The sequence below is a fragment of the Neopsephotus bourkii genome, unplaced genomic scaffold (assembly GCF_033783945.1).
Source record: "Neopsephotus bourkii isolate Nb327-2 ecotype Australia unplaced genomic scaffold, CSIRO-AGI_Nbou_v1 NB_638, whole genome shotgun sequence".
NCBI lineage: Eukaryota > Metazoa > Chordata > Aves > Psittaciformes > Psittacidae > Neopsephotus > Neopsephotus bourkii.
This window is the reverse complement of record NW_026901137.1, coordinates 752717-776680: the sequence shown is the minus strand read 5'-3', so window position 1 is coordinate 776680 and position 23964 is coordinate 752717. Positions and strand designations below refer to the sequence as shown.

General features: G+C 40.2%; 1 protein-coding gene across 9 annotated transcripts in view; it reads left to right on the top strand.

Moving 5' to 3' along the window:
- Positions 1-11634: 11634 nt before the first annotated feature.
- Positions 11635-23964, top strand: part of PCLO (piccolo presynaptic cytomatrix protein) — a 362414-nt gene continuing 350084 nt past the window's right edge. For all 9 annotated transcript variants that reach the window (XM_061352212.1, XM_061352216.1, XM_061352213.1 and 6 more), the window contains exons 1-2: positions 11635-12126; positions 17750-18977. In XM_061352212.1, coding sequence (XP_061208196.1) covers positions 11885-12126; positions 17750-18977 — 1470 coding nt within the window. In that variant the 5' untranslated portion in view covers positions 11635-11884. The remainder of the gene's footprint in view (positions 12127-17749; positions 18978-23964) is intronic.

The window sequence follows — 23964 nt, the reverse complement described above, 5'->3', positions numbered from 1 at the left end:
AAAAAAATCAAGATTGCAAGTAAAGGTAAATTTTAAGGTAAGCAATTCTTTTACTGCTTATAATTTACATGATGAGCACCTTTTCCATATTGAATTGTGAATATAAATATCATTTATAATAGCAATAATAAAAAAAAGAATCTCAGGAGCTGAACAGTTACTAGTAGCAACTAACTTCACTTTTGTTTCAAATTTCCATAGTAAAATTCCTAAGTGACAGCACTGTCAATCCCAGTTTTATTTAAATTATGGTAAGAAGGTTACTTCTAGCACAGAGGTAAAGATGAGTATAGGATTAGGACTTGCTTATTCCTTGAAAAATCAGAAATCTGTATGAGTACATAAAAACCCACATGCTAGAAAACAGATAAGCAACAAGAATGCTTTTGATCTTCATAGAAGCATGTTATACATTAAAAGGCATTGTAGTTTTATATTACATAATATCTCATGAATTGTTTTATAAAATAGGTTAATAGTAGATAATAAATTATAATTAAACACCTTTTTATCGCTTTTTTCTTGTCCCAATTGGAGATGTTATCAGCTAGATTGCTTTCTTAGTATTTTCACATTGTATACTAAATTTTGAGGGTTATGCTTAAATTTCTACTTCTTGTGTGGATTACCTTTTTCTGGCTGTGTTCGCCAGCAGTGGGATTAGCAGGTTCGTGAGGGGTTTTAGGGCATCATTAATAGTAGCTATATACAGTCAAACTGTAACTTCACACTATGAAGAGAGTGGTGTTTCTTGGAGGTGCTCATGAACAGTGAAATAATTGTCTTTCAATTTTTTTCTCGAGGAAGGGGAAAGGCAAAGGAGGAATAATCATCAGAGCAAAGAAGGATGGGAATAAAACCTGGAGAAAAATAACTACTTCAACCTTACTATTCCAGTCTTAACTGTTGTGTAATATTCTCTGCAAGTGCACATACAGGGGCGCTATACAGTTAGTCATATTGCTAAACACAACTATTTTGCATGGCTGAAGTTTCATGTACTTTGGAAAAATGGTCTTAAAAATACTGTGAAGTAAGATATTTTGATTTTTGGGAAGCATCATAAGCCTCATTGTTGAAGATATTTACTAATTCTAGAAATTTCTAGGTTCTTGAAAACATCTGCTGAAGAAGTATTTCATTTGGCATTTATTGTACTAATTAAGTAGTATATTTGTACCACAAGTTCAGCTTTGATCAAAATTCCTTAAAGGTACCGAGCCTTAGACTACTTATAACTAGCTTACAGAAGAAGTTCTTATATGTAAATATAAAATGAGAGTTATTAAATAGAAATCAATAGAAGCTGAGTGACAAGAATAGGAGCTTAGAATTGAGCTGGCCTTTGAAACTTTTATTTTGATGTTATATACAAGCCTGTTGACCCTGTGAGGGAAATTTTATGCTTATGCCTACAGTGTTTTGGCCAAGAATAATAATTTTTAGCTATTGCTTTTTGTGTACAAATCTTCTTTTACCCTCCTTTTTTTTTCTGCTCAAGCTTCCTACGGTTTTCCTTGGTGCCTATAGAAAATTTGAGAATGAGAATAAATAACTGCTCTGTTCATGTCCTAGGCAGTTTAAGTCAAAAATGTAAGAAATAAGGCAAAGCGCTAGTCCTCTTCCATTTGTGCAAACCCAGTGGTAGCAGAGAAAACATCACTATCAGCTGAATAATTCAGCACATCCACAGCTTTACCAAAGGCAACTGAGTGATTCAGGAACTTCTGCTGAGGAGTTAGGGAGGGACTTAGTTGTAAAGGGATTTGAAAAAATGAAATAAGATTTTAAAATGTAAGTAGTCCTTAGGGAAGCACTGAGTCAGGATCACGGAATGCTGAGAAGATAGAGAAATAGCTGTAAATGCAAACCTGAGAATACTGGAAGTTGTTAAAGTTTGGTCTCTTTAAGAGTTTTGATTTGCTGCTCTGAAGTTGTTTCTGGAAGAAGACAATCTTTAATGAAGTGGAAATTTAGCTATGCAGGAGATTTCCTTATTTTATCTCGTGAATTTTCAGGTCTGGGATACATAGTTAATAGCAAACATACCTGCACTAGAGTTTGTCTATGAAATCTTCATATGTAAATGAAACCGGGAGAGTTGACTCTTTAACACAGAGGAAAACATTTAAATTTGTAGGGCTCTTTTTCATTATGTTTTTGCTGCAGACAAACTCAGAAAGTATCCTACTGGAAGGCCTAAGAAAGAATCTAGATCATATTTTACAAAGATAATTCTTAGATTTCAAAGTCACTTTTCCAAGTCAACAGTAAGAAAATGAAGGAAAGGAGAAATTGTCTGGGTTCTTTTTTTTTTTTTTAGCATAGACCTTGTAGGTGCATATTTTCTCTAAATCTTTGCATAAATCTATTACTTTCATGATAAAACACTTTAGTCTTCTCTACAAAAATAGGACAATCAAAGATGTTGTGGTAACGGGCAGAGTTGAGAACTCAGTAAGGTCATAGCCCATCCCTCTCACCAGGACCTAGTGGGAATGCTCTGCTACTCTTTGATTCTCTTCTTTCTGTGTTTTCCGAGTTGTAGCTGATTATTTTTACTTGTATTTTTGTAAATGTAGTACGGGTTTTAAGGGAATTATAGATAGATGGAATGATGACTTGTAGATACTCCAGGGCAGGGTAGGAGGAGGAGGGATGAGATGAAAGGGGGGGGGGGGGAAATCTGTGTGGAACATTTGCTTGTTTTAGCTGAAATTGTAGATTTGCCTTTCTTCATATCCTCAGAACTTCTTTGTGTGAATTATTCCAAAAGACTTTTGGAACTGTTAAGAAACTTCAGTAAATCTGCTGCAATTCCAAATCTTTCTGTGCTATATAAGTGTTTCAGCTGGTGAGAACTGAATTGAGAGGCTGAAATCAATGGATGCAATAGAAAAAATATGTAAGCCCAAATGGGTGAGGTTTATTTTAAACTGCATCAGTTTATAGTAGTAATTTAAATCTGATTTCGTTATGTTTCTAGCTATATACTCTTCTTTATATAACAGTCAATGTGGTAAGAGAAATGAACTGGATGTTTTTATACAGTATGCTTGCTGCTGTTCTATAATCTAATCTCTGAGTGACTCATTTTTGTTGTTGTTACCACCTTGGGAAACCCTGTAGCTGAATTAGATCATAGGGATGCTTGTGACTTTGGTGCTATACTATTGTGAAACATCATGGGGATTTTTGTGGTATTCCACCAAACTACTGGAGGTGCAGTGGAGTCTCCATCCTTGGATGTATTCAAAAGCCCTCTGGACATGGTGCTGAGCAATCAGCTCTAGGTGGCCCTTCTTGAGTGGGGGAGTTGGACAAAATGATCCAGATGTCCCTTCCAACCTCAGCCAATATATTGTTCTGCGATTCTGCAAATGTTCCAACGTATCTGTAAAAATATGCTTCTATCACCTGGCCCATGAGCAGCTCAGTCTGTTTTCAGAAGCAGTATTTGAAACAGTTCACATAGTCCCTTCCCTCCATGCCTCAAGCTGTTACAAAGACTTTTTTGTCAACTCTAGAATGTGTTCTTGATCTTAACTGCAGGTGGGTTTTGCACTGGATATATTGGCCAGGGGCTTGTACTGTAAGGAAAGAGAGCTCTTGTAAGACAGGCTTATAAACTTTAACTTTCAAGAAGACATTTAAACTGGAATTCATACGAAGGCATAAGGACATCCAAGCTTTAGGCAAGCTGGCTGACTGACTTCCCATTTAGTTAATGGAAGCTTATACCAAGCTGGTTAACTTTCTGTGTTTTACACTGCTCCCTTGAGTCATGTGCCCACAGGTAGGTCTGTAGTGCCATTTAATATGCTTTTCACTACTGCTGAAAGATACAACTGGGTATTTATAAAAGAAATCCTGTATCTCCTAAAAGATCTCCATCTCTCTTCATTGGCAGCGGGAGTCTGAGTAGCATATAACATGTTTATGCAAGTGAATCCCATCTGTTGTTCACCTGACTCTGCTTTTCTCTTTTATGGACTGGCTCTTCTCCAACTACAATGGAAGTCTGAACACTTAGCTCACATGTAGAGTCAACCTGTAGGTACTTCAATGTAGGCATCTTAATTCAGTTAAATCCTACCCTAGAATATAATTGCTTAGTGGAAAAATGCTCATGAGGACTTTGATAATCTACATGCTTATTTATAGTGAGGAAAAACTTAAGAGAAGTGGACTTCAGGACCCAAATGAATTTTCTTCCCAGTCCATTAGAACTAAAGCTGCTGTGTTTCCTATTTCAAAGTAGCGAGGCCAAGCACATGTCATTAATACACATACACACTCAATTACTCCCTTAGTACAGACATGGCCAACAGACAAATACAGTTAGAAAGACAGTGTCTTTATTTGTACTGCATGCATACAATCAGTAGTCATATAAACATGAAGAAAGGACTTGATCCTTTTCTCACTTGCCAGATAATGAAGTTTAAAGATTTCTAGCATATCACACAAACACCATCACACATACACTCTCTCACAAGTCTCTTATAGCTGCTCCAGATCTATAGACAGTCCAGTATCCAACTTTGGGACCTTCTGTTTTACTTGACAGTGAGCCCATCTTGATGTTAGGTATTGTCTGCACAAAATAAAATACTCAGGAATATATGCAATAAGATCATACCTCAGATTGTGCTGATGAGGCACAAGGTTTGGCCAGATAAAAGTACTGGCCAGCAGCCTGCTTACATGCAGCTGGCCACATTTTTTATGCTCTCTCCTTTTAATTTTCCTGTGGTTTTTGTCCTCTTCTACCCAGATCCTTCCACTTCCCTGCTGTTGATCCTTTCCTTAAACATCCCACAATGCTTTTGCCATAGTCCACCTCAAATATTTCAAACTAAGTTTTGTTCTCATCACATTCATGATAACCTTATATTCATTCTTATAAACCACAAAGTTCAGGTTGAACCTCTTCAAGATTATGTTTGAGTGGTTCCTTCAATTGCTATCAGTGACCTAAGAACTCAGTGCCATTTTCTTTTTTTTTCTCTTCAATTCTACCAATACGCCAGTTGTTAACTCATGCCAGGAAACCAAACTAATGTGTGTTTAACAGAGTCTACAATGCATCACTCAATACATGGGAAGCAACAGGCGGTACCCACTGAAACTGTGTACTCTGCATCGTTCTTTATCATTCTACATGTGAGCTCCTAAAGAAGGACTCAGGTGCTTAGCTTTACTCTCTGATCCTTCAAAATGGGGCCCTTGGCCAATATTTACTTGAATATGATGCTTACAGTAAGACAGGTTTCATCTTGAGAATCCTATTTTAAGTAAGATCCATGTAATACAAGTGAACTATTTTTGATAGTACAAATGAATTAACATCCTTCTCCCTCCCCCCAACTCCATAGATTAACAAATTGAGAGGGGGGAAAAAGGATTTAAAGTAAAAGCCTGTGCTCTGTGGCACAGTCAGGACCTGAACATATAATCCAAATACATGCTTCACTAAGGTGATTTTTCTGTTTTGGATGTGAAGTTTTCAGTTTAAATGCTTACTGTGTTCTGGACATGAAAAAAAAAAAATGCTAAGGGAATTAAAACTTTCAACAGCCACCTTACCAATAACAATCCTAAGAGAAAGATGCTGAGAATCTCACTGTTACACTTACTGATGCAAACCCAATTGAATAAATTGAACAGTTACTTTATTCTAATGTGATCTATCATAATTTGATGCTAGTGATGGTTCAGACCTTTCGCCTGGTTCCTCCCAATTGACTACTTTTGCTCCTGAATTGTAACCACCCCAGTTATGACTGGCTTACCATACAAGCAAATAAGAATTGAGCTCTTTGTGATGATGTCTGTACCACTATAAGTTGTGCTCAACTGCTGCAGGTGGCTAAACTCCAATTAGAGAAAGTAACTGGAGAACAACAGGACAAAACTACATACTGATGTTGTTGCAGGTGGTTTAGGATACAGGCTTTGAGATTAAAGGCTTTTTTGTCCCATTCTTCAGTTTAATATGCAAATCACTATTTGTTTATTAGAAATACTGATTGCCAACAAACAGATTTTTAACATTGTGACTAATCTCTACTGTGGGTGTCCACACTGTGAGCATATCAGCATGTCTGTGCTATAGGCAGCTGGCAGACCTTGTTTTGTTTAAACAAGCAAACTTGGTTGTGAGATTTCTAGGATAATGTAGACAGGTGTCTATAAACTGTCTATGAAGTGAAGTCTGGATACTGCAAATAATTCTGCCCAGGGTATTTTCTCTTACCTCAGAGGTTTTATGTTATATTTAGTCTAGGTATTATTTTTTTTTTTTTTTGTTTTGTTTTGTGTTGTTTTTTTCCTTAAGTAGGTAGTTTTTGTAGGATCTTTGGAATGGGGGTAACTCTTTATTTTGGTGGCTTCTCAACCAGCATGTACAATGGTGGAATAGAAAATTCTGTGTAGAGAGAGGAGTAATATGTCTTTGAATAGAAGAGCGATACACAGTGCTTTTCAAAGTTCCTTGGTGTCATCCTTTACTGGTTGGTTGGGTGACTAGTAAGTCTGAGACTGGAGATTCATTACGATCTTGAAGAACATCAGTTGTGCAGTCTTTAGCCCAAGACTGGTTCGTATGTAGCTAAAAGAGTTTTGATACAAAATTAGTACGTGTGAGAGAAGAAGCTTCACTCTCCTGTGCTCTTGTTTTAGAGCATACATCCATTTAGAGCAGACTGTGTATGCATTAGCTTCCACTTCTTAATAGGTGTTTTATATAACCTGCACCAGTGAGCTGCCCAGTACATTAGTGTACTAGTGGCACTACAGAGAGTGCACATACAAATGTCTTATTTACAACATCAGGTGCTTCTGGCTTACATGCTTATATAGACAAAACTTATGTCATATTTGAAATTATCACTTTCTAGGTGTTGCATAACAACTTTCCAAAAAACAGGTGAATAATCTTTTATTCCATACTTTAAAACTTCAGTGTGTTTTGAGGGTGAATAGGAGAGGACAGCAACTATACTTGTGCAACTGACTGCACTATGAAATCCAGTGTTTTCCTTTATTTTTATGTATTTAAATATATTTATCAAATGCCTTGTTTTAACTCTCTGGACATTAAGAAGCACTGCTCATTCTCTACAGCAGATGGACTGCACTGTTAGATGTATCTTAGGCATGTCTGTTAAACTCAAGGTACCATCCACAGTCTGTTATCTCTGAGATGGTGTAGGTAAATGTGATAGGGACACTGTAATTTTTAGGTAGGTATTTTTACAAATTAGATATTAAATTATTAATGTGTAAATTGTTATAAATATGTTTATGCAAATTACAGCTCCTCTTTTAGCTTTACCTTCCTTTGTGGTACTGATCATCACAGCCTCTCTTAATCACTAATGATTAACACACCTTCTTACTCCTTCACTTTTGTCTGGGAATAATGCCAGGCATATTATTATGATATAGGAGTTTTCCTTCCCTGCCCATTTTTCCAGCTCATGCCAAGGTGTTACTGACCTCTTATTCCTTTCTCCTGATGATCTTAGAAGAACTTCTCAAATTCTATACACTAAATGGCTTTTTCTCCGCTTTAAAATGTAAAGAGTACATCTACACTAAGTAGTCTACTGATGAGAAGATTGGATGTCTTCAGTGTTGTTAATCAGTAAATTAACTTCAAGCACTCATTTTAGTGCTGAAGATACACACTTAACTGAGATTAACTTGTCCCAGATCAGATTCAGCACTGGCAAAAGATGAACCAGTGTCCTTGTGCTGCTTCTGCATACTCAGCTTTAACTTGGACTGACTCTTCTGGGGATATGACGCATCTGATTTGCATACTAAGCTGGTCCATCCCTGATGAAAGTACTGTGTTACTGATACAGTGCAGTCCTGAGTTACTTCATATATATTCTTCCTTTGTTTTGCAGGGGTAATAATACCATGCATGGACTTCATGTTTTAAAATAGATAAGTGTCTGTGGATTGAGCTGATCTATTTTGGATTCAAACAAATAAAATGAAAAACCTTCAAAAACTGGAAGCAAGCCCTCAAAGGGTAGCTGGATTTACCTCTGTTCATGACTATCCTTTTTATATTACCGAGTGTCTAAGGGAGGAAGACAACTTGCCTCTATATATCTGCCTCTAAATTTTAACAGTTCTAATTTGCATACACTTTTTAAGAGACTGTTTTATCTCTGAAGGGTTTTAATCACATTTTTCAGTGCTGGAGATGAAAAAAATAGATTCTTTTTCAATAAGGGTGTTTTGCCTGACATCACCAAGCTGTTTCTAGCAAGTTAGGCATCATGACTTCGCCTCATTAGTTTGTGAGTTTCATCAGTAACACCAGGATAAGAGAGTTCGTGTCACTTTTGGAAACACTGTGAAGCATATGGGGAGAAAGATGCCGAAATGATGGCTGTAGGGAAATAGGCCTGCAGTATGACTTCTGGGGCAGATAGCTATTGATTTCATGCTGTTTCATAAGAAAAGGTAAATGTCACAGAACTGTGAAAAGAGCCAGTTTCCACAAAAAAAAAACTAAGATATTTGAAATCATAATAATTTTAAGGTGACATCCTTGGCTCCAGTGAAGCCAACAGTGAACTTCCTGCTGAAAGCAATTTCTCATCTTGTGCCTCCATTTGTGCCCAGTTTACATCATTAGGCATTATATATCTCTTCCCTCCTGTCTTCTATCTCAGCATATGTTAACAGTGAAACAGTATCAGCGTATATATTTTTGATCAGTAAGCACTAGGAGAACTTTCATCTCCCCGGTTTTAATTGTTCTATTTAGTAAATTTAGTGTGTTTTGATCTCACTTGTTTTCTCTGCATCTGTATCTCATCATAAAAACATATGCCACCTGTTTTTAAAGATAAGATGACTTCTAGGTCTGAGTCAAAAGCTCTAGTTACTTTTTGGCGTTTGAATAAAGAAATATAGGGGTGTTGTTTTTTTAGAAAAATTGTATTTGAGAACTTAATAAATTTCCAGGCTACTCAACTAAAGGACAGAAAAACCACCCTCCACATAGTATTTAGGTATATGTGTATATTTAAGTGCATGGCAGGGGGGTTGGAATTAAATGATCTTAAGGTCCTTTCCAACCCTAATTATTCTATGATTCTATATGAATGCTTACATCAGTATGTATCAGAAAACCAAATGCTTTCACTGATTAAATTCCGCTTTTCCCACCTTTTTTGTTACCTGCTTCCATGCAGCAGCACTTTTTACAGCTATTCACACTTACATACATGATGTTCACTTGTGCTAAATGAATAGTGATGCGTAATTGACTCCATTAAAAGACCTTAACTGAAATTTGTATCTTTCCTTCACATGCCAAGTGAATCCACCTTCATCCAGGTGTGACTATGTTGTGTGTCACCTCTTCCACAGGCCTCTCTAATATCTTTACCTAGAACACTCTGTGAGTAGGTATCTACTTACACTCATGTCACACAAATCCATTTAGAGGATTTTCCCTTTGTGCTTTATCACGCTCTCTGCTGAGCTGCTCTTTTGGTGTCTAACTTAAAGTCACTTGAGAGACAAATAGGAAGCACCCAACTGCTACTAGTTGCATCATTTATTGTGAACCAGTACTGGAGAAAAATGGTCTCTGATTGTTACAGTATGAGTGTACTATAAATATTTGGACAGCATCCTTATGTAGGTCGTTTGGAGGGTGGATCTGCTACAGCTGTGTCTGTAGGAAAATGGTGCGACAGAGGGAGACAAGAGCACCAAGTGCTGTCACATCCCTGTAGCTAAAACAACCGATAGTTGTGAAGATGTAGTTTTTTTTTAACAAGCACATTGGAATATTCAAAATACAGCTGCAGTTTAATAAGATCTCTGGGAAGGATTTGGGAGAAATTTGGCCCTCGATCAATGAGGCACGAAAACTGGTGGAAAGGGGCATACAAAGGCTGAGGTACTTGGTGGGTCTTTCCATGGCTTTTATGGGTAAGGTTTGTCCTCGAGTCTCCCAGGTCCCTGAGCTGAGCATCAGAGTATGTGGGAGCAGAGCATGACCTGTAGTAGAGTAAGACTTAGAAAGCACTTAAGCATAGCTGGACATGCAGAAGCTTATGGCACTAGATGGGGTGGATTAAAGGGTGCTGACAGAGCTGGTGGATGCTATTGCAAAGTCACTCTATCATCTTGAAAAGGTCATTGGGAAAGCTCCCTAATGACCAGAAAAAGGCAAGTACCACACTTGTCTTAAAGAAGGGGGATCCATAGGAGAACTTCGAGGCAGTTTGACTAGTGGCTAGTACCTTTCCTGGAAGGGTTGCAGAGCAAATCCTCCTGGAAGCCCTGTCCAAGTAGATGAAGGACAGGAAGGTTATTGGGAGCAGATGGCATGTGTTTGCCCCAGGCAAATTATGCTCCACCAGGCTTTCAGTGCGATCAACTATAATATAGTCAAATTAGTGAGACCTGTACAGTGGGTAAAAAATAGACTGAACTATCAGGCTTAAATGGCTTGTGGTTTGTTATTTCAAGTCCAACTGGTGGTACGTTGCTAGTTGTACCTTTATAATGATGTTCTATGTATCTGTTAATGATGTGGGCAAAGGCATTGAGTATACCCTCAGCAGGCCTGTAATCACGACAGCTCAGAGAATGGTAGACACACTGAAAGGCAGGCCTGTTGCTTGTAGGAACCTTAGGAGTTTGAACAAAGGCAAGTGCAGAGGCCTGTGTCTGGAAAGGAATAACTCCATACACCAGGACAGGCTGGCCCAAAGGCAACATTGCAGAAAAATCCTATTGGGTGAGAAGGTGAATGTGTTTATAAGCAGAATGCCTTTGTGATGAGGAACATGAATGGCAGACTGGGCTGTACTATCTCAACTGCAGCCAGTGGGTTAAAGGTGATTCCTCTCAATGTATTAATTTGTTGCCAGGCTGTTTTAGGATTGTTGCATCCAGCCTGGGCCACACCAGTCCTATAATAGCACTGACACACTGGATCCAGTCACCATGAGAATAGATGAGAAGGTGGCATGGAGTCCTCATAGCAGCTTTCCAGTATCTGAAGGCAACCTACAAGGATGCCAGAGAGGGACTCTTCAGGGATTGGAGAGAAAGGACAGGGGGTAGTGGGTTTAAACTTAAAACAGGTGAAGTTCAGGCTATATGTAAGGAGGAAGTTCTTTACTGTGAGGGTGGTGAGGCACTGGAATGGGTTGAGCGAAGAAGTGGTAAATGCTCCGTCCCTGGCAATGTTCAAGGCCACGTTGGCCAGACCCTTGGGCAACATGGTCTAGTGTGAAGTGTCCCTGAGCATGGCAGGCGGGTTGGAACTAAATGATCTTAAGGTCATTTCCAACCCAAACCATTCTGTGATTCTATGAGGGTGGTCAAATACTGAGACAGGGCCCCAGAGTGTGAAATTTTCACCCACAGAAACATTCACAGCTCGGCTGCACCCAGCCCTGAGCACCCTGACCTCTCTGGCTCTGCTCTCACGGCCTTGCTTGGATGGGTATCCTCCAGATGCGCCCTGCTTAACTGCGTGCTGTGAGCCCACCGTGACCACCGCCCGTCCGCGGGCGCGGGCTGTGCGCGGTGCCTTTAATTGCAGGGGCGGGGGGCCGCGGGGGAGCCCCCCTCCCCTCCAGCCCCGAGCATGCGCTGCGCGGGGTGGCGGAGCGCGGCGCGGCGGGCGGTTGGCGGCGCCGCTCGTCCCCGGCCGCAGCTGGCGAGATCGGCCCCGGCCCTGCCGCTGCCGTCGTGCGGCGCCGTGGTAGTGGCTGTGGCCACGGAGTCCTGAGCGCTCGCCGGGGAGCGGGGCTGAGCGCCGAGAGCGGCGCTCCCCGCCCGGGCTGCACCCGAAGGGAGAGGCAGCGAGCGGGGAGCTGCGGAGGCCATGGGCAACGAGGCGAGCCTGGAAGGAGGCGAAGGGCTGGGCTCCTTCCCCGAAGGGGCGGCGGCAGCCGGGGATGGCGGCGGCTCCACGGCCCCCTTGGAGAGCCTGGTCCCGGCCGGGGTGGAGGCGGACCTGAGCCAGCTGAGTGAGGAGGAAAGGAGGCAGATCGCCGCTGTCATGTCAAGGGCGCAGGGGCTGCCCAGAGGGAACCTCGCCGCCGCGGAGCCGCCTCCCATGCAAAGGCATGCACGGAAATTCTCCTTTCTCCCACTCCTCCCTCCCTTCTCCGTCCTTTCGCTGTGGGGCGGGGGGCGAGGCGCGGTACGATCCTGGCCCGCCGCACCGGGAGCGGGTATGGCGTTCCGCTGGCGGCGGGAGGGAAGGGGGCGACTGCGCGAGTGCGGACACTGGGACGGAGCCCGCTCTCTTCAGCTTTTCCCACTCCGGTGGTTTCTAATACCGGCGGCCCTCGGTTCCAGCGGGCTGCACCCTTTCCCGTTCCCTCCCTTCGCACTGATCTGGAACACGGGTAGCTTCTGTGGCTAGGGAGGGGAGAGAATTGCAGACATCATTTCGGTTTTCTCTGTGTGTGTGCTGTGAAGTGCCCCGCAGCTCAGGTAGTAGCCAGGGAAGCTCTCCCCGGGGCTGGTGGGTTCTGTAAGCTTCTCTTCCTGGAGAGATCTTCTTGCTGAATCTTTGACAGCTTTTGAGCATAATGTGTTTGCTAGCCATTACTCTGCCAGCTCTTAACCTCTACAACTGTCATTTGGCTTCATTAAATAGGCATTGATTGAGTAGCTCTGTTTCAGTCTTTTTTTCCCCATTATTTTTCTTCTTAATTTTTTATTTTTTCTTTTTTTTTTTTTTTTTTTTTACCTTTTTTGTTGAAAGGGGAAAGAGGCGAAATATTAACTTGATTCCTACGAGATTCAGTATTCTGGATAGTGATGGCTTTAGCTCGTTGTACATCCGCGGTGGCTAAGGTTATTCCGTTCCCCTTTATTTGCCTGCCTCTTGTCGGATACACTGCCCGGCGTGCAACAAGCCCGTTCCTCGGCCCGGCCCGGGGCCGGGTTTCCGCGGTGGTACCGCCCGCCCTCGGCCCCCCTGCCCCTGTCCTCGGTGCTGAACAGATCGCTCTGCCCCTGTCCATGGTGCTGGAGCGGGCGATTCCCCGGCAGTTCCCCGCTTCCATCTCCGGGGCTGTGTGAGTTGCTTGTCTAGAACGAGGATGTCGAAAGGAGCCTCCTCGGCCGACTGTTCAACACTGTTCTTGTGTATGGACCTCACCTAAGATGAATGCATACTGAGTTTATATAATACCGGCTTTTTATAAGTGAGTTCTAGAAGAGAAGCAAGGAGGGTGGGACCAGATTCATTGCTGGGCAAACTACTACTGAAGCCATTGGGTTTATACCTGAGATGATGGTCTCCGTTTTTTAAAAATGGGATTCAAGTCTTCCTATTTTATGTCTTCCATAATTATTAAACAGGTATTAATACCATATGTATAATTTTCCATTCAGTTGAGGGCTCTACCCAGCTCCTATAGATGTTAATGGAAAGAAAAAATAAATCTTACTGCTTAGTTCTATAAAACTAAGCTCAAAAATTCCATTTTGTATGACAGTCAGTGGGCAAGGACACAAGACAATGAAAGTTTATTGTTTCATGCTAATATTCCAGAAAAAAAAAAAAGTGAGATAGATAGATGTCCTGGGAAGATGTTAGAATAGGCTAAACTCATTGCAATGTGAATCTTTCTGCATTTATAAAGGTCTGCCTTCCTACAAACATACTTAGGATACCAGAAACTACTTTGATCTTGTTAGTGTGCCATACTTAACACTCTCCATTTAAAGTAAAGGCAGTCTATATTTGTCAATTACAGCCTTTTAACTTTTAGCCAAAGTTGACATTTTATCATTAAGTGCAATAACCAGGGAACTAGTTTCTTTTGTGGGGTTATAGCATCATAACATCTCTGTACCTGTCACACTGTAATGAGGTTACTACTTGTCTCTGCTCTTCTGTTGTGGCTTTACTCTCCTCTTTACTGCTCCTCTTGGATGCCTCTCTGTGCTATTGAAATCTACCAAGAATGATGGGAATAATCAAGAACCTGATCCAAACCCTTTGAGTAAGACTCTTCTGAGAACCAAGGATCAGCCTCTTCCAGGCTTTAACTTAAGTGAAGATCTAGCTTGCTGAGACTCAGATTCTTTAGCTTCAGGGTTGGTTTTGTGGGTTTTTTTGTTTGTTTGTTTTGGGTGTTTTGTTTTGTTTTGTTTTGTTCTTCAGTTTTTGTATCTAAAGAAATCAGATGTGGAAAATATCTCTGAACTGATGCTCTACAACTGTTGCTCACAGCACTGGATTATGCCGGTCCAAATGTTAAATGACAGAAACAGTGATTGAAAGAGGAATTCTGGCTTCCAGTTTATATAGCCCTGTATTATGATTGTGTTACTATTGTACTGTCTGTGAGGTGTTTTTTTAATTTGACGTTTTCCACTGTGATGTCCATTATAATATAAGCTATTATCCAGTCTTACCTGAGAGACTAATAGTTATCTCCTGTTCTCAGTGCTTTCATTGCTCAACTAAGTAACCCAAGCCTTAAAATAGACAAATTCCTTACGACTGGTGATATCCTAATGTAACATGTTTTGCAACTACAGTTATTGATAGTAAGTAATGCACGTACCAGGAAACATACTTGCATGCTTACCACCATGAAATGCATGCTGTAGTTTCTAGGACTTCTATAGGCTGTGAGCTTTTAAGTCGTAAAAAACGCAATAGCTAAGTAGATACAATTAATATTTATTATGCAATTTAAAACAAGCATTTTGATCTGGAGCACCTAAAGTGTATTGCCTAAATCAAATGTACATTTTAGTGTTTTTTGTGGTTTTTTTTTTTTTTTTTTTCTTTGAGCATTTTACACTCTAGGCCCTGGTCACCGTTTGGGATGCTTAGCACCTGTGGAAGTCTTTCTGTCCTGTTTCAATTACTTGTTTTCCGAAAACCCATGGTTAGGAAGTTTAGCTGAAACATACATAGTCAATTTGTAAGCAAGTTGTTGTTGTTGTACAACAAGTTCTAGTTGTTGTAGCTTCATTGAATGACTGTGTAACTGTGTCAGTGTCCACTTGCTGAGGAATTGTTCCACATCATCTGAAAGGATTAGATGACCAAACTGTATATATGAACCATCTAATGGAGCTGGTTGGTTTTGTTTGTTTGTTTTCAGTTCATTAAGTTGGTCACAATAGACATTAATAGAAAAAAATACGTACATTTTGAGAGGAAATACTCAGAAGTCTTCCTGAGTGTCACACTTCTAAAGTATGATTATGGTGTTTTTTACAGAAGCAATATGTATTTTTGTTAATGCTATCCCTCTATTGGCTTAAAAAAAAAAAAATTACCCACTAGGGGTATGCGTAAGTTTATACCTACCTTGTGTGTAGATAAGAAAAGATCTAACTGTCCTGGAGTCACATAGTATTCATTGCACTTCTCTTTAGTAGTATCCTGAGGAACAGGAAAAAGGCATGCCTTTTTAAACAGGTTTATATAGCTATGGCATTCAAGCACTAGTCTCTTCATGAAATCTCCTCTTGACTCCAAAGTAAGCTTTGATTTGGCTCTAATATTCATGTAAATGAATAAAGATGAGTACTGTGATTCAAGGCCTAAGTGACAAGGAACATAGCAGCATGTAAAGTATTAGCTGAGGGAGGACTAAGTGATTGTGCTTGTTGGGCCTGAAGACTTAAGGACAATGTTGGTTTGGGTTGTTTTTTTTTTTTTTAATGATTTGAAAGGTCTAAAAGTAAGAAAATTATTGTAAAAAAATATTTTTTGAGAACTTCTGATTCTCCAGATTAATTAAAATTGTTCAGTGTTAGTCTGTAGCTGGGTGCAAAATAGTTCTAGAAAAGAAAGCTTCAATTTCCAACTACCTAAAATTAAATAGAGAAAGTCCTGGCTTTTGACAGAGGTAATATTTTTCAAGAAGCTTGTAGTTTCAAGGCTTTTTCTTCCACTTGTTAACCATGCTCTATATCCATTGCTTAGAAACATTGTCATATATAAAGGCAAGACAATACACAAGCAGCCTTCCAGAATCATCTGGGTTTATTTCCTAGATTCATGGGGTTTAATCTCATTCCAAGTCCTGAGATCTGATCAGGTGGAAGTTTAAGGAGCATATTATATTAATGAAAATGGAAGCTGGAGGAGAACTCTATTCCAGTGGGGATCAATGTTATATCCATACTTATTTGTGTTAATGTCCAAGTTCAGTTTCTAAAACTAGGTTTAGTTCTGGAGGTTTTTGTTTATTTGCCTTTTTTGTACCTTCATAATTTAAGGTTTGGGCGTGGTACCCAGTTTCCTGAACTGAGTTTCAGTAGTACCATTGATCTTTTTCTTTTTTTGTCACTTAGCATTGTTGAGTGAAGCCTTCTAACATTTTGAACGTTTGCAAACATGAATGCTGGAAGTGTACCAGACTGCCACTAATAGAATGGTTGAAATGATTTCATTTACCATGCCGTACCTCTTGAGATAAATTTGGGAGTGCTTATCTAAATAGCATGAAACAGAACTGCAGGTAGACCTACCTCGTCACTAACAGGAGTGTAAAATTATTCTTTTTAACAAGTAAAAATGCTGAATATTTGAAGGAATTAGATTATCATTGGGCTTTTCTGTATTATCTTTTTTTATGAATAATGAGTTAATCAATGTTCACTAATGCCAATGGAAACACACCTACTCACAGTGGGTTGCACAATAAGGTGCCAGAGTTACAGCTAATAATTTTACAAGAATGGGGAAGGATAAGTGGAGTTATGGAAGGCTGAAGTAGTTTGTCCTTAACAACCATTTCATGTGGAAATTGTTAATTTGCCCAAAAAAAGTCAGACACAAGATTGTGAGAAAATCCCATGTTGTGAGAATTATGAGGGCAGAAATGGCTGCCACTTAGCTTTGCCCTTTCGTATTGCCATTGCTAGGTATGGAATGAAAGCTCTAAAAATTAGTACGGAATGAAAGCTCTAAAAATTAATCAGAAATAACAGTAAACACATAGTAACACTAACAGTGTAAAAATATTTTTCAGTGTGTCTATTATATATATAATTCTGCAGACTTCTGAGAAAATTCTCAGCCAATTGTGCAATTTTTTATTTATTTATATATTGGCTAAGGAATATAGTTAAATATAATGACTGATCTCTAAACTGGAGAGACATCAATTTGATAGGTGGACCACTCAGTGGATAAAGAACTGGCTGGATGGCCGCACACAAAGAGTTGTGGTCAATGCCTCAATGTCCAGCTGAAGAGCAGTAACGAGTGGTGTCCCTCAGGGATCAGTGTTGGGACTGGTTTTGTTCAACATGTTTGTCCCTGACATCGACAGTGGGATTGAGTGCACCCTCAGCAAGTTTGCCGATGACAGCAAGCTGTGTGGTTCGGTTGATACGCTGGAGGGAAGGAATGCCATCCAGAGGGACCTTGACACGCTTGTGAGCTGGGCTGATGCCAACCTCATGAAGTTTAACCATGCCAAGTGCAAGGTCCTACCCGTGGGTTGGAGCAATCCCAGGCACAGCTACAGGTTGGGCAGAGAAGGGATTCAGAGCAGTCTCAGAAGGTATAAGAGCAAGAATTTTAATGTAAATACTTTTTACATGCACCTTATAAACGTTGCTCTTGCAAACACCCAGGAGACTTCACAGTGTTACCAATGCACTTCAGGGTCACAGATACATCTTATTTTATCTCATTTTTCTAGTACTCTTTTAGTGTGCATTGTTTTAATTTGGTTACATTTTCTGTCTGCAGACATCCTGAGCTTGATACAAGACCCAGGCAAGCAGGTAAGCCTCCAGATCCAGGACCACCAAGTTTAAGTAAAAGCAGAACAGTAGATGTGCTGAAGACAGAACAACGGGCACCTGGACGAAGCCCTTCTTCTATTAGCCTAAGGGAGTCAAAGTCCAGGACTGATTTTAAAGAAGATCAGAAGCCAAGTATGATGCCCAGTTTTCTTTCAGAAGCCAATCCATTGAGTGCAGTCACTTCAGTTGTAAACAAATTCAATCCTTTTGATTTGATATCAGATTCAGATGCAGCCCAAGAAGCCAGTAGGAAACAAAAGGTTACCCCAAAAGAGCAAGGGAAACCTGAGGAGCAGAGGGGTCTTGCAAAACATCCAGCTCAACAACAGCCTCCAAAGCCAGCTGTTCAACAACAAGGACCTGCCAGACCTACTCCCCAGCAAACTGAGTCTTCCAAACCAGTGCCTGGGGAACCAAAGCAAGTTCAGAGACCAGGCCCTGGTCACCTGTCAGACTCAAAAGCAGAACCAGTGAAACAACCACTTCAGCCACGAGGACCACAAAAATCTCAGCCACAACAGTCAGAACCATCAAAGCCTGTTCAACAACAACCGTCTGCAAAACCTCCAGGCCCAACAAAACCATCACCACAGCAAACAGAGAATGTTAGACTGTCATCCCAAGCACCACCTCCCACAAAACCATCATCACAGCAGGCAGGACCTGTAAAACAACCATCTCAGCAGCTGGCACGACAAGGGGGTCCTGTAAAGCCATCTTCACAGCAAGCAGGGCTTCCAAAGCAGCCTTCTCAACAATCTGGACCTGAAAAGCCATCTGCTCAGCAAACAGGACCTGCAAAACAACCATCCCAGCCTGGACCTGTGAAGCCACCTCCGCAGCAAACAGGACTTGTAAAACAAGTGCCACCACAGGCAGGGCCAACAAAACCATCTTCTCAGCCTGCAGGGGCCACAAAGCCCCTGGCACAACAACCAGGACATACAAAACCACCAAGCCAGCAACCAGGGCCTGAAAAGCCCTTGCAGCAAAATCAAGCTGGTCCAACCCAACCTACTGAGTCCACCCCAAAGAAAACCTTCTGTCCTCTTTGCACAACTACTGAACTGCTGCTGCATGCTCCAGAAAAGGCCAATTACAACACTTGCACGCAGTGTCATACTGTAGTTTGCAGCCTGTGTGGATTCAATCCCAATCCTCATATAACAGAGGTAAGTAGTTTTTAAACTGATGTTCATTACCAGAACAAAAACTAGGTTTACCTTTGTTATGCTGAAAGATCAGTTTTGTTACAGTCTTTATCATCATGGCCATTTAAGGCCTTAACAAGTTCAGTGAACAAAAATCATGCTATTTGGGAAAACTGCTTATGAGGAAAACAGTGTGAAATTGTGAAGAAAAGGAGGTAATGGTTCTCTGCACAGTGTTTAGAAGTGTGTTCTCATTTCTTCATATAAAAAGAGGAGGAACCCCAATGTGACTTCTTTGCAATTTTTCTTGATTTTAAGTAGTCATTGGCTTTGTTTATAATTTGACCACGATAGTCATGTGCTAATATGTTTATAAGTAAATAAAATTTGCTGCTATAAGAAGATGACTTTTCATAGCCCCAGTGTGTGTTTTGGAAAAGGGTGCTGTGGTGTATTTGCTTTGTAACTATGTCAGTGTTCATTAGCTGAAAGGCTGAGTTGTGTTTTGACTTGGTGATACTCAGTTTATTTCATTCTTGTGGGATGCTGTGAAACAGATCTCTGTGGACTATCTCTAACCTTGATTACCATTTCTGCTGTAATTATATTATGCAGAAATGGCATATAAAGTATTAAGACTTCAAATGAACTTCATTTAACCTGATGTTTGTGATAGCTTAATTTACGTGGGCTGATGCCAGCCATATGGAGTTTAACCATGCCAAATGCAAGGTCCTACACCTGGGTGGGAGCAATCCCAGGCACAGTTACAGGTTGGGCAGAGACGAGATTCAGAGCAGTCCTGTGCAGAAGGACTTGGGGGTGTTGGTTGATGAGAAAATGAACATGAGCTGGCTTCAGTGTGCGCTTGCAGCCCAGAAAGCCAACCATATCCTGGGCTGCATCAAAAGGAGTGTGACCAGCAGGTTGAAGGAGGTGATCCTTCCCCTCTACTCTGCTCTTGTGAGACCTCACTTGGAGTACTGTGTGCAGTTCTGGTGTCCTAAACATAAAAAGGACATGGAACTGTTGGAACAAGTCCAGAGGAGGGCCATGAGGCTGATCAGGGGGCTGGAGCACCACCCGTATGAAGGCAGGCTGAGAAAGTTGGGGCTGTTCAGCTTGGAGAGGAGAAGGCTGCATGGTTACCTCATAGCAGCCCTTCCAGTATCTGAAAGCCTATAGGGATGCTGGGGAGGAGCTATTCTTTAGGGACTGTAGTGGTAGGACAAGGGGTAATGGGTTAAAACTTAAACAGAGGAAGTTTAGAATAGATGTAAGGAAGTTTTTCCTGTGAGGGTGGTGAGGCACTGAAACACGTTGCCCAGCCAGGGAAGTTGTGAATGCTCCATCACTGACGGTGTTCAAGGCCAGTTTGGACAGAGTCTTGGGTGAGATGGTTTAGTGTGAGGTGTTCCTGCCCATGGCAGGGGGGTTGGAACTAAATAATCATAAGGTCCTTTCCAACCCTAACTATTCTAAGATTCTGTGTGCTTATACTTATACTTTACTTGCTCTGTGTGGGAATAAAACTTCATATGACTATCTAATCTCTTGTTGTTTGAGCAGGTTCTTGTATGTCCTGATACGTTAATTTTAAATTTGCAGTGTAGTTTGAGTTTATTTTCTGTACCAACACTTTTACCAATTTATAGAAATTCAAGCACAGCAGACTTGGCACCGAGGACTAACTAGGGATAAAATAGCCGGAAAGGGTATTTGAGAAGCTTATTTTTGTCTTGTTTTAGTATTTGTTTAGCTGATCAGAGATGCTGATAGGAAGAAGTGCGGACTGCTGCTATATTTTGAACATGACAAATAATATCCCTATGTTTAAAATTGAGTCAAAGAATCACTGAGGCTGGAAGTGTCCTCTGGAGATCTGGTAGTCCAAGCTTCTGCTCAAAGCACGGTCACCTAAAGCAGGTTGCTCAAAGCCGGTTTTGAGTATTTCCAAAGATGGAAACCTGAGAGGCATTGGTACCATAAAGATTTAAGAACATTGCTAGCAGTTAGGGTTCTTTCGAGTATAGATGTTTATTAGTGGCTGTCTGGTAAAAAAACAGCACACTTTGTGCACCCAGCACTTATATTATTTATTGATTTGTTGTTAAAATTGCGAATTTGAACCTGAAAGACTCATTGTAGTACACATTGGTAGCACTTTGCATCATGTAGGGGTTTACTCTCTTGTTAAAATTGCAAATTTGAACCTGAAAGACTAATTGTAGTACACATTGGTAGCACATTGCATCATGTAGGGGTTTACTCTCTTGTTTGAGTGTAGGGAAATTAAGCATTGAGATAGCTGTCATTAATGCTTGGACTTGAACATCCATGTGCAAAAAATTTAGAGCATTGCTGAAAGTCTGTGTTATCTAGGCCTGCATGAGGAAAGGTCATAAAACATGTTGTTGTAGACAATTTTGGGTAAAAAAAGAAATATATTTATATATTTATGTATAACAGGGAAGAAGATGGTGGCGCATTGATTTTAAAGTCAAAAAGGAACTTTGTAAGAAAACTTTGCCTTCAAGTTCTGACAGGATGTTTTTAGACCAAAATTTGTGAAAGTTGAGTTTTTTATTTCCATAGTGTACTCCTGGAGTCTCTTGGAGCTCCAAGTTTATCCTCTTAAAAACTTCATATTTGTCATAGAAATCGTCAGCAACTTTGGTATGTTCACATGAAATGGATTTTAGGAGCGAGAGGGAGTTATGTAAGAAGATCTCTAAGTATTTGGCAATTCTGAGAATACTAGTTTTTGAAGGGGGTACTCTGTAAGTGTGAAATTCAGGACTTTAAGGCAATAAATACAGCTGCATTTAAGACTGATTGCATACATATGTAAAAGTAGATTTGAATTTCATATTACACAGTGAAATAAACACAGGATATGCATTTATTTCATGATGAAATCATTTCAGTAAATGAAGGTATTGGACGGCTAATTTATTCAGCTATTAGTTCCAATCTCCTGACTCCCACTCAGACTTTTCTCATTTGCTCAGCTTTACACCAACAGCTGTCTTGCTGAATCTTCATTGTGGGTGTCCTGCTCCAGTCTGCAGTGAAGTGCGATGAAAATCACATCTGACTTTATTACTGAACAGTTGGAGCAAAGTAATAGAACCTGCTCTGGCACATGCAGAAATTTTGCTTATTTCAGCTACAAAAGTTCCCACTTGAGTTATTATCAAACTTTCCTTCTAGTTTCTCTTTTCTTTCAATGTTTAGAGTGTTAATAAAAGTTCCTGATTCCTCTTTTGTAATAGTTTATACATTTATTTCTGTCTGGCATGAAAACCATAGATTGTGTCTCAGCTGTCACTTTCCTTGATTATGGTGCAAGGTTTTTCTTTTGGCTTCTCTTATTGTAGGTTCTCCAAAAGTGTTATTGACTAAAAGTCTTCATCTATCACCCCTGCAGTTAGTGACTGTATCTTCACCTCTTATTGCTATCCTTTGACTTTTTCTGCAGTTCTTTTTGCCAAGTTTCGTGATTCTGCGTTGTGCTTTTCCCATGCCTGTTATAGCCACTGTTTTTATTGCTTATGTTAGAACACATTACCAGTTGGAAAGCAGTAATTTGAAATTAGATGTAGGGAAAGGCATTTATTTAGAGACAAATTTGTACTCCTTTTGTTCTCTAACGTTTTCGCCTATACAGCTGCTTGAACTACCTTCTTAAGATACTATTCTACAAGTTTCTTACAGGATAGCTCAGTCTTAATAGCTAACAGTGAGTTTCTTTTCCAATATAGATATTTCTAAATTTCTGTATTCTATATTTCTAGCTAATTCTGGAAAGAATACAACAGGGTTTACAAACTGGCTCAAGAAGTAGATTGCATGAATTGTAAAACCATTATAAAATTGCTGATTTTGAAAACTTTTAGTCATTCTTTTAATTTAAACCTTTATTTAAAATGCAGTAGTACATGCACTCTGCCTGTTTTAACTCTAGTGAGAGAGCTGTATAACAAAGAGCAGAAAGTGATACCTGTATTGCTGCAAGGTCAGACCCCTGAACTGTTTCTCTGAATGATCTGACACTGCAGTCCCCTTGGGAAAAAGGGATAGTTGGTATCTTGGTTTTGTGCAGCAGTCTAGAGAGAAAGTACACCATACATTACGTGTTAGGTAACATATGTCTCTCTAATCTGTCTAGGTATTCACACTCCACTCGTCACCATGCACATGACTGCCTAGCAACAGTTGCATAAAGTAATGGAAAAATTATATAAACAGGTTGGATGATTGGTACTTTGTTCCCTTTTCCTTTCATATACGTCAGAACCTTGTAACAGGTGTGTATTTATTTTATTACCTGGTGATTTATTTTTCTCACTTCTTCAAACTGTTGCCAAAACCACTCCCATGAGCTGTTAGCAACAGAAAACAGCAGTTCCCCAAAAAGAGATTCAGCCCTACAACTTTTGAGTAGGGGTAGACTTTCTGAAAATGAGCAAAGACATCTGAGGGACTATGCATTTTGATAAACTTTCATATAGTTTTTGGTAAAGCCAAGCAAAAACCATGAGCTGCTATAGTTAAATCTGAATGATTGGTGTGTATGCTTGATAGCTGGAGGAAATTTTCATCCCCTCTGAACTAGTTATTGGAAAATACGTACAACACAGACACAAGGGTTTAAAGTATAATACTTCATCGTTACATTCTTTATGATGAGCATTCCTGAAGTTGATGATAAAGTAGAGCGTTAAAGCTGTTAATATTAGAAACTTGGCAGTATGTGACTCAGATCCATGAGGCCACCCTTGATGATATGAATGCATATGTGGATGCCTGTCTCCTAGGTAGTTTTTAGGAAGGCTTATTTTTCATGCATTTTATCAGTGTTAATCCATATGTTATCTACAGTTTCATTAAGCTTTTGAGAGACCATTTAAAATCAGTCTTGGAGCCAGTTATAATTTTTTTACTGAAATGCTTGCTAAAAGTTCAGATTCACATTCAGATAGTGTGAAGCTATGTGTATTGATGC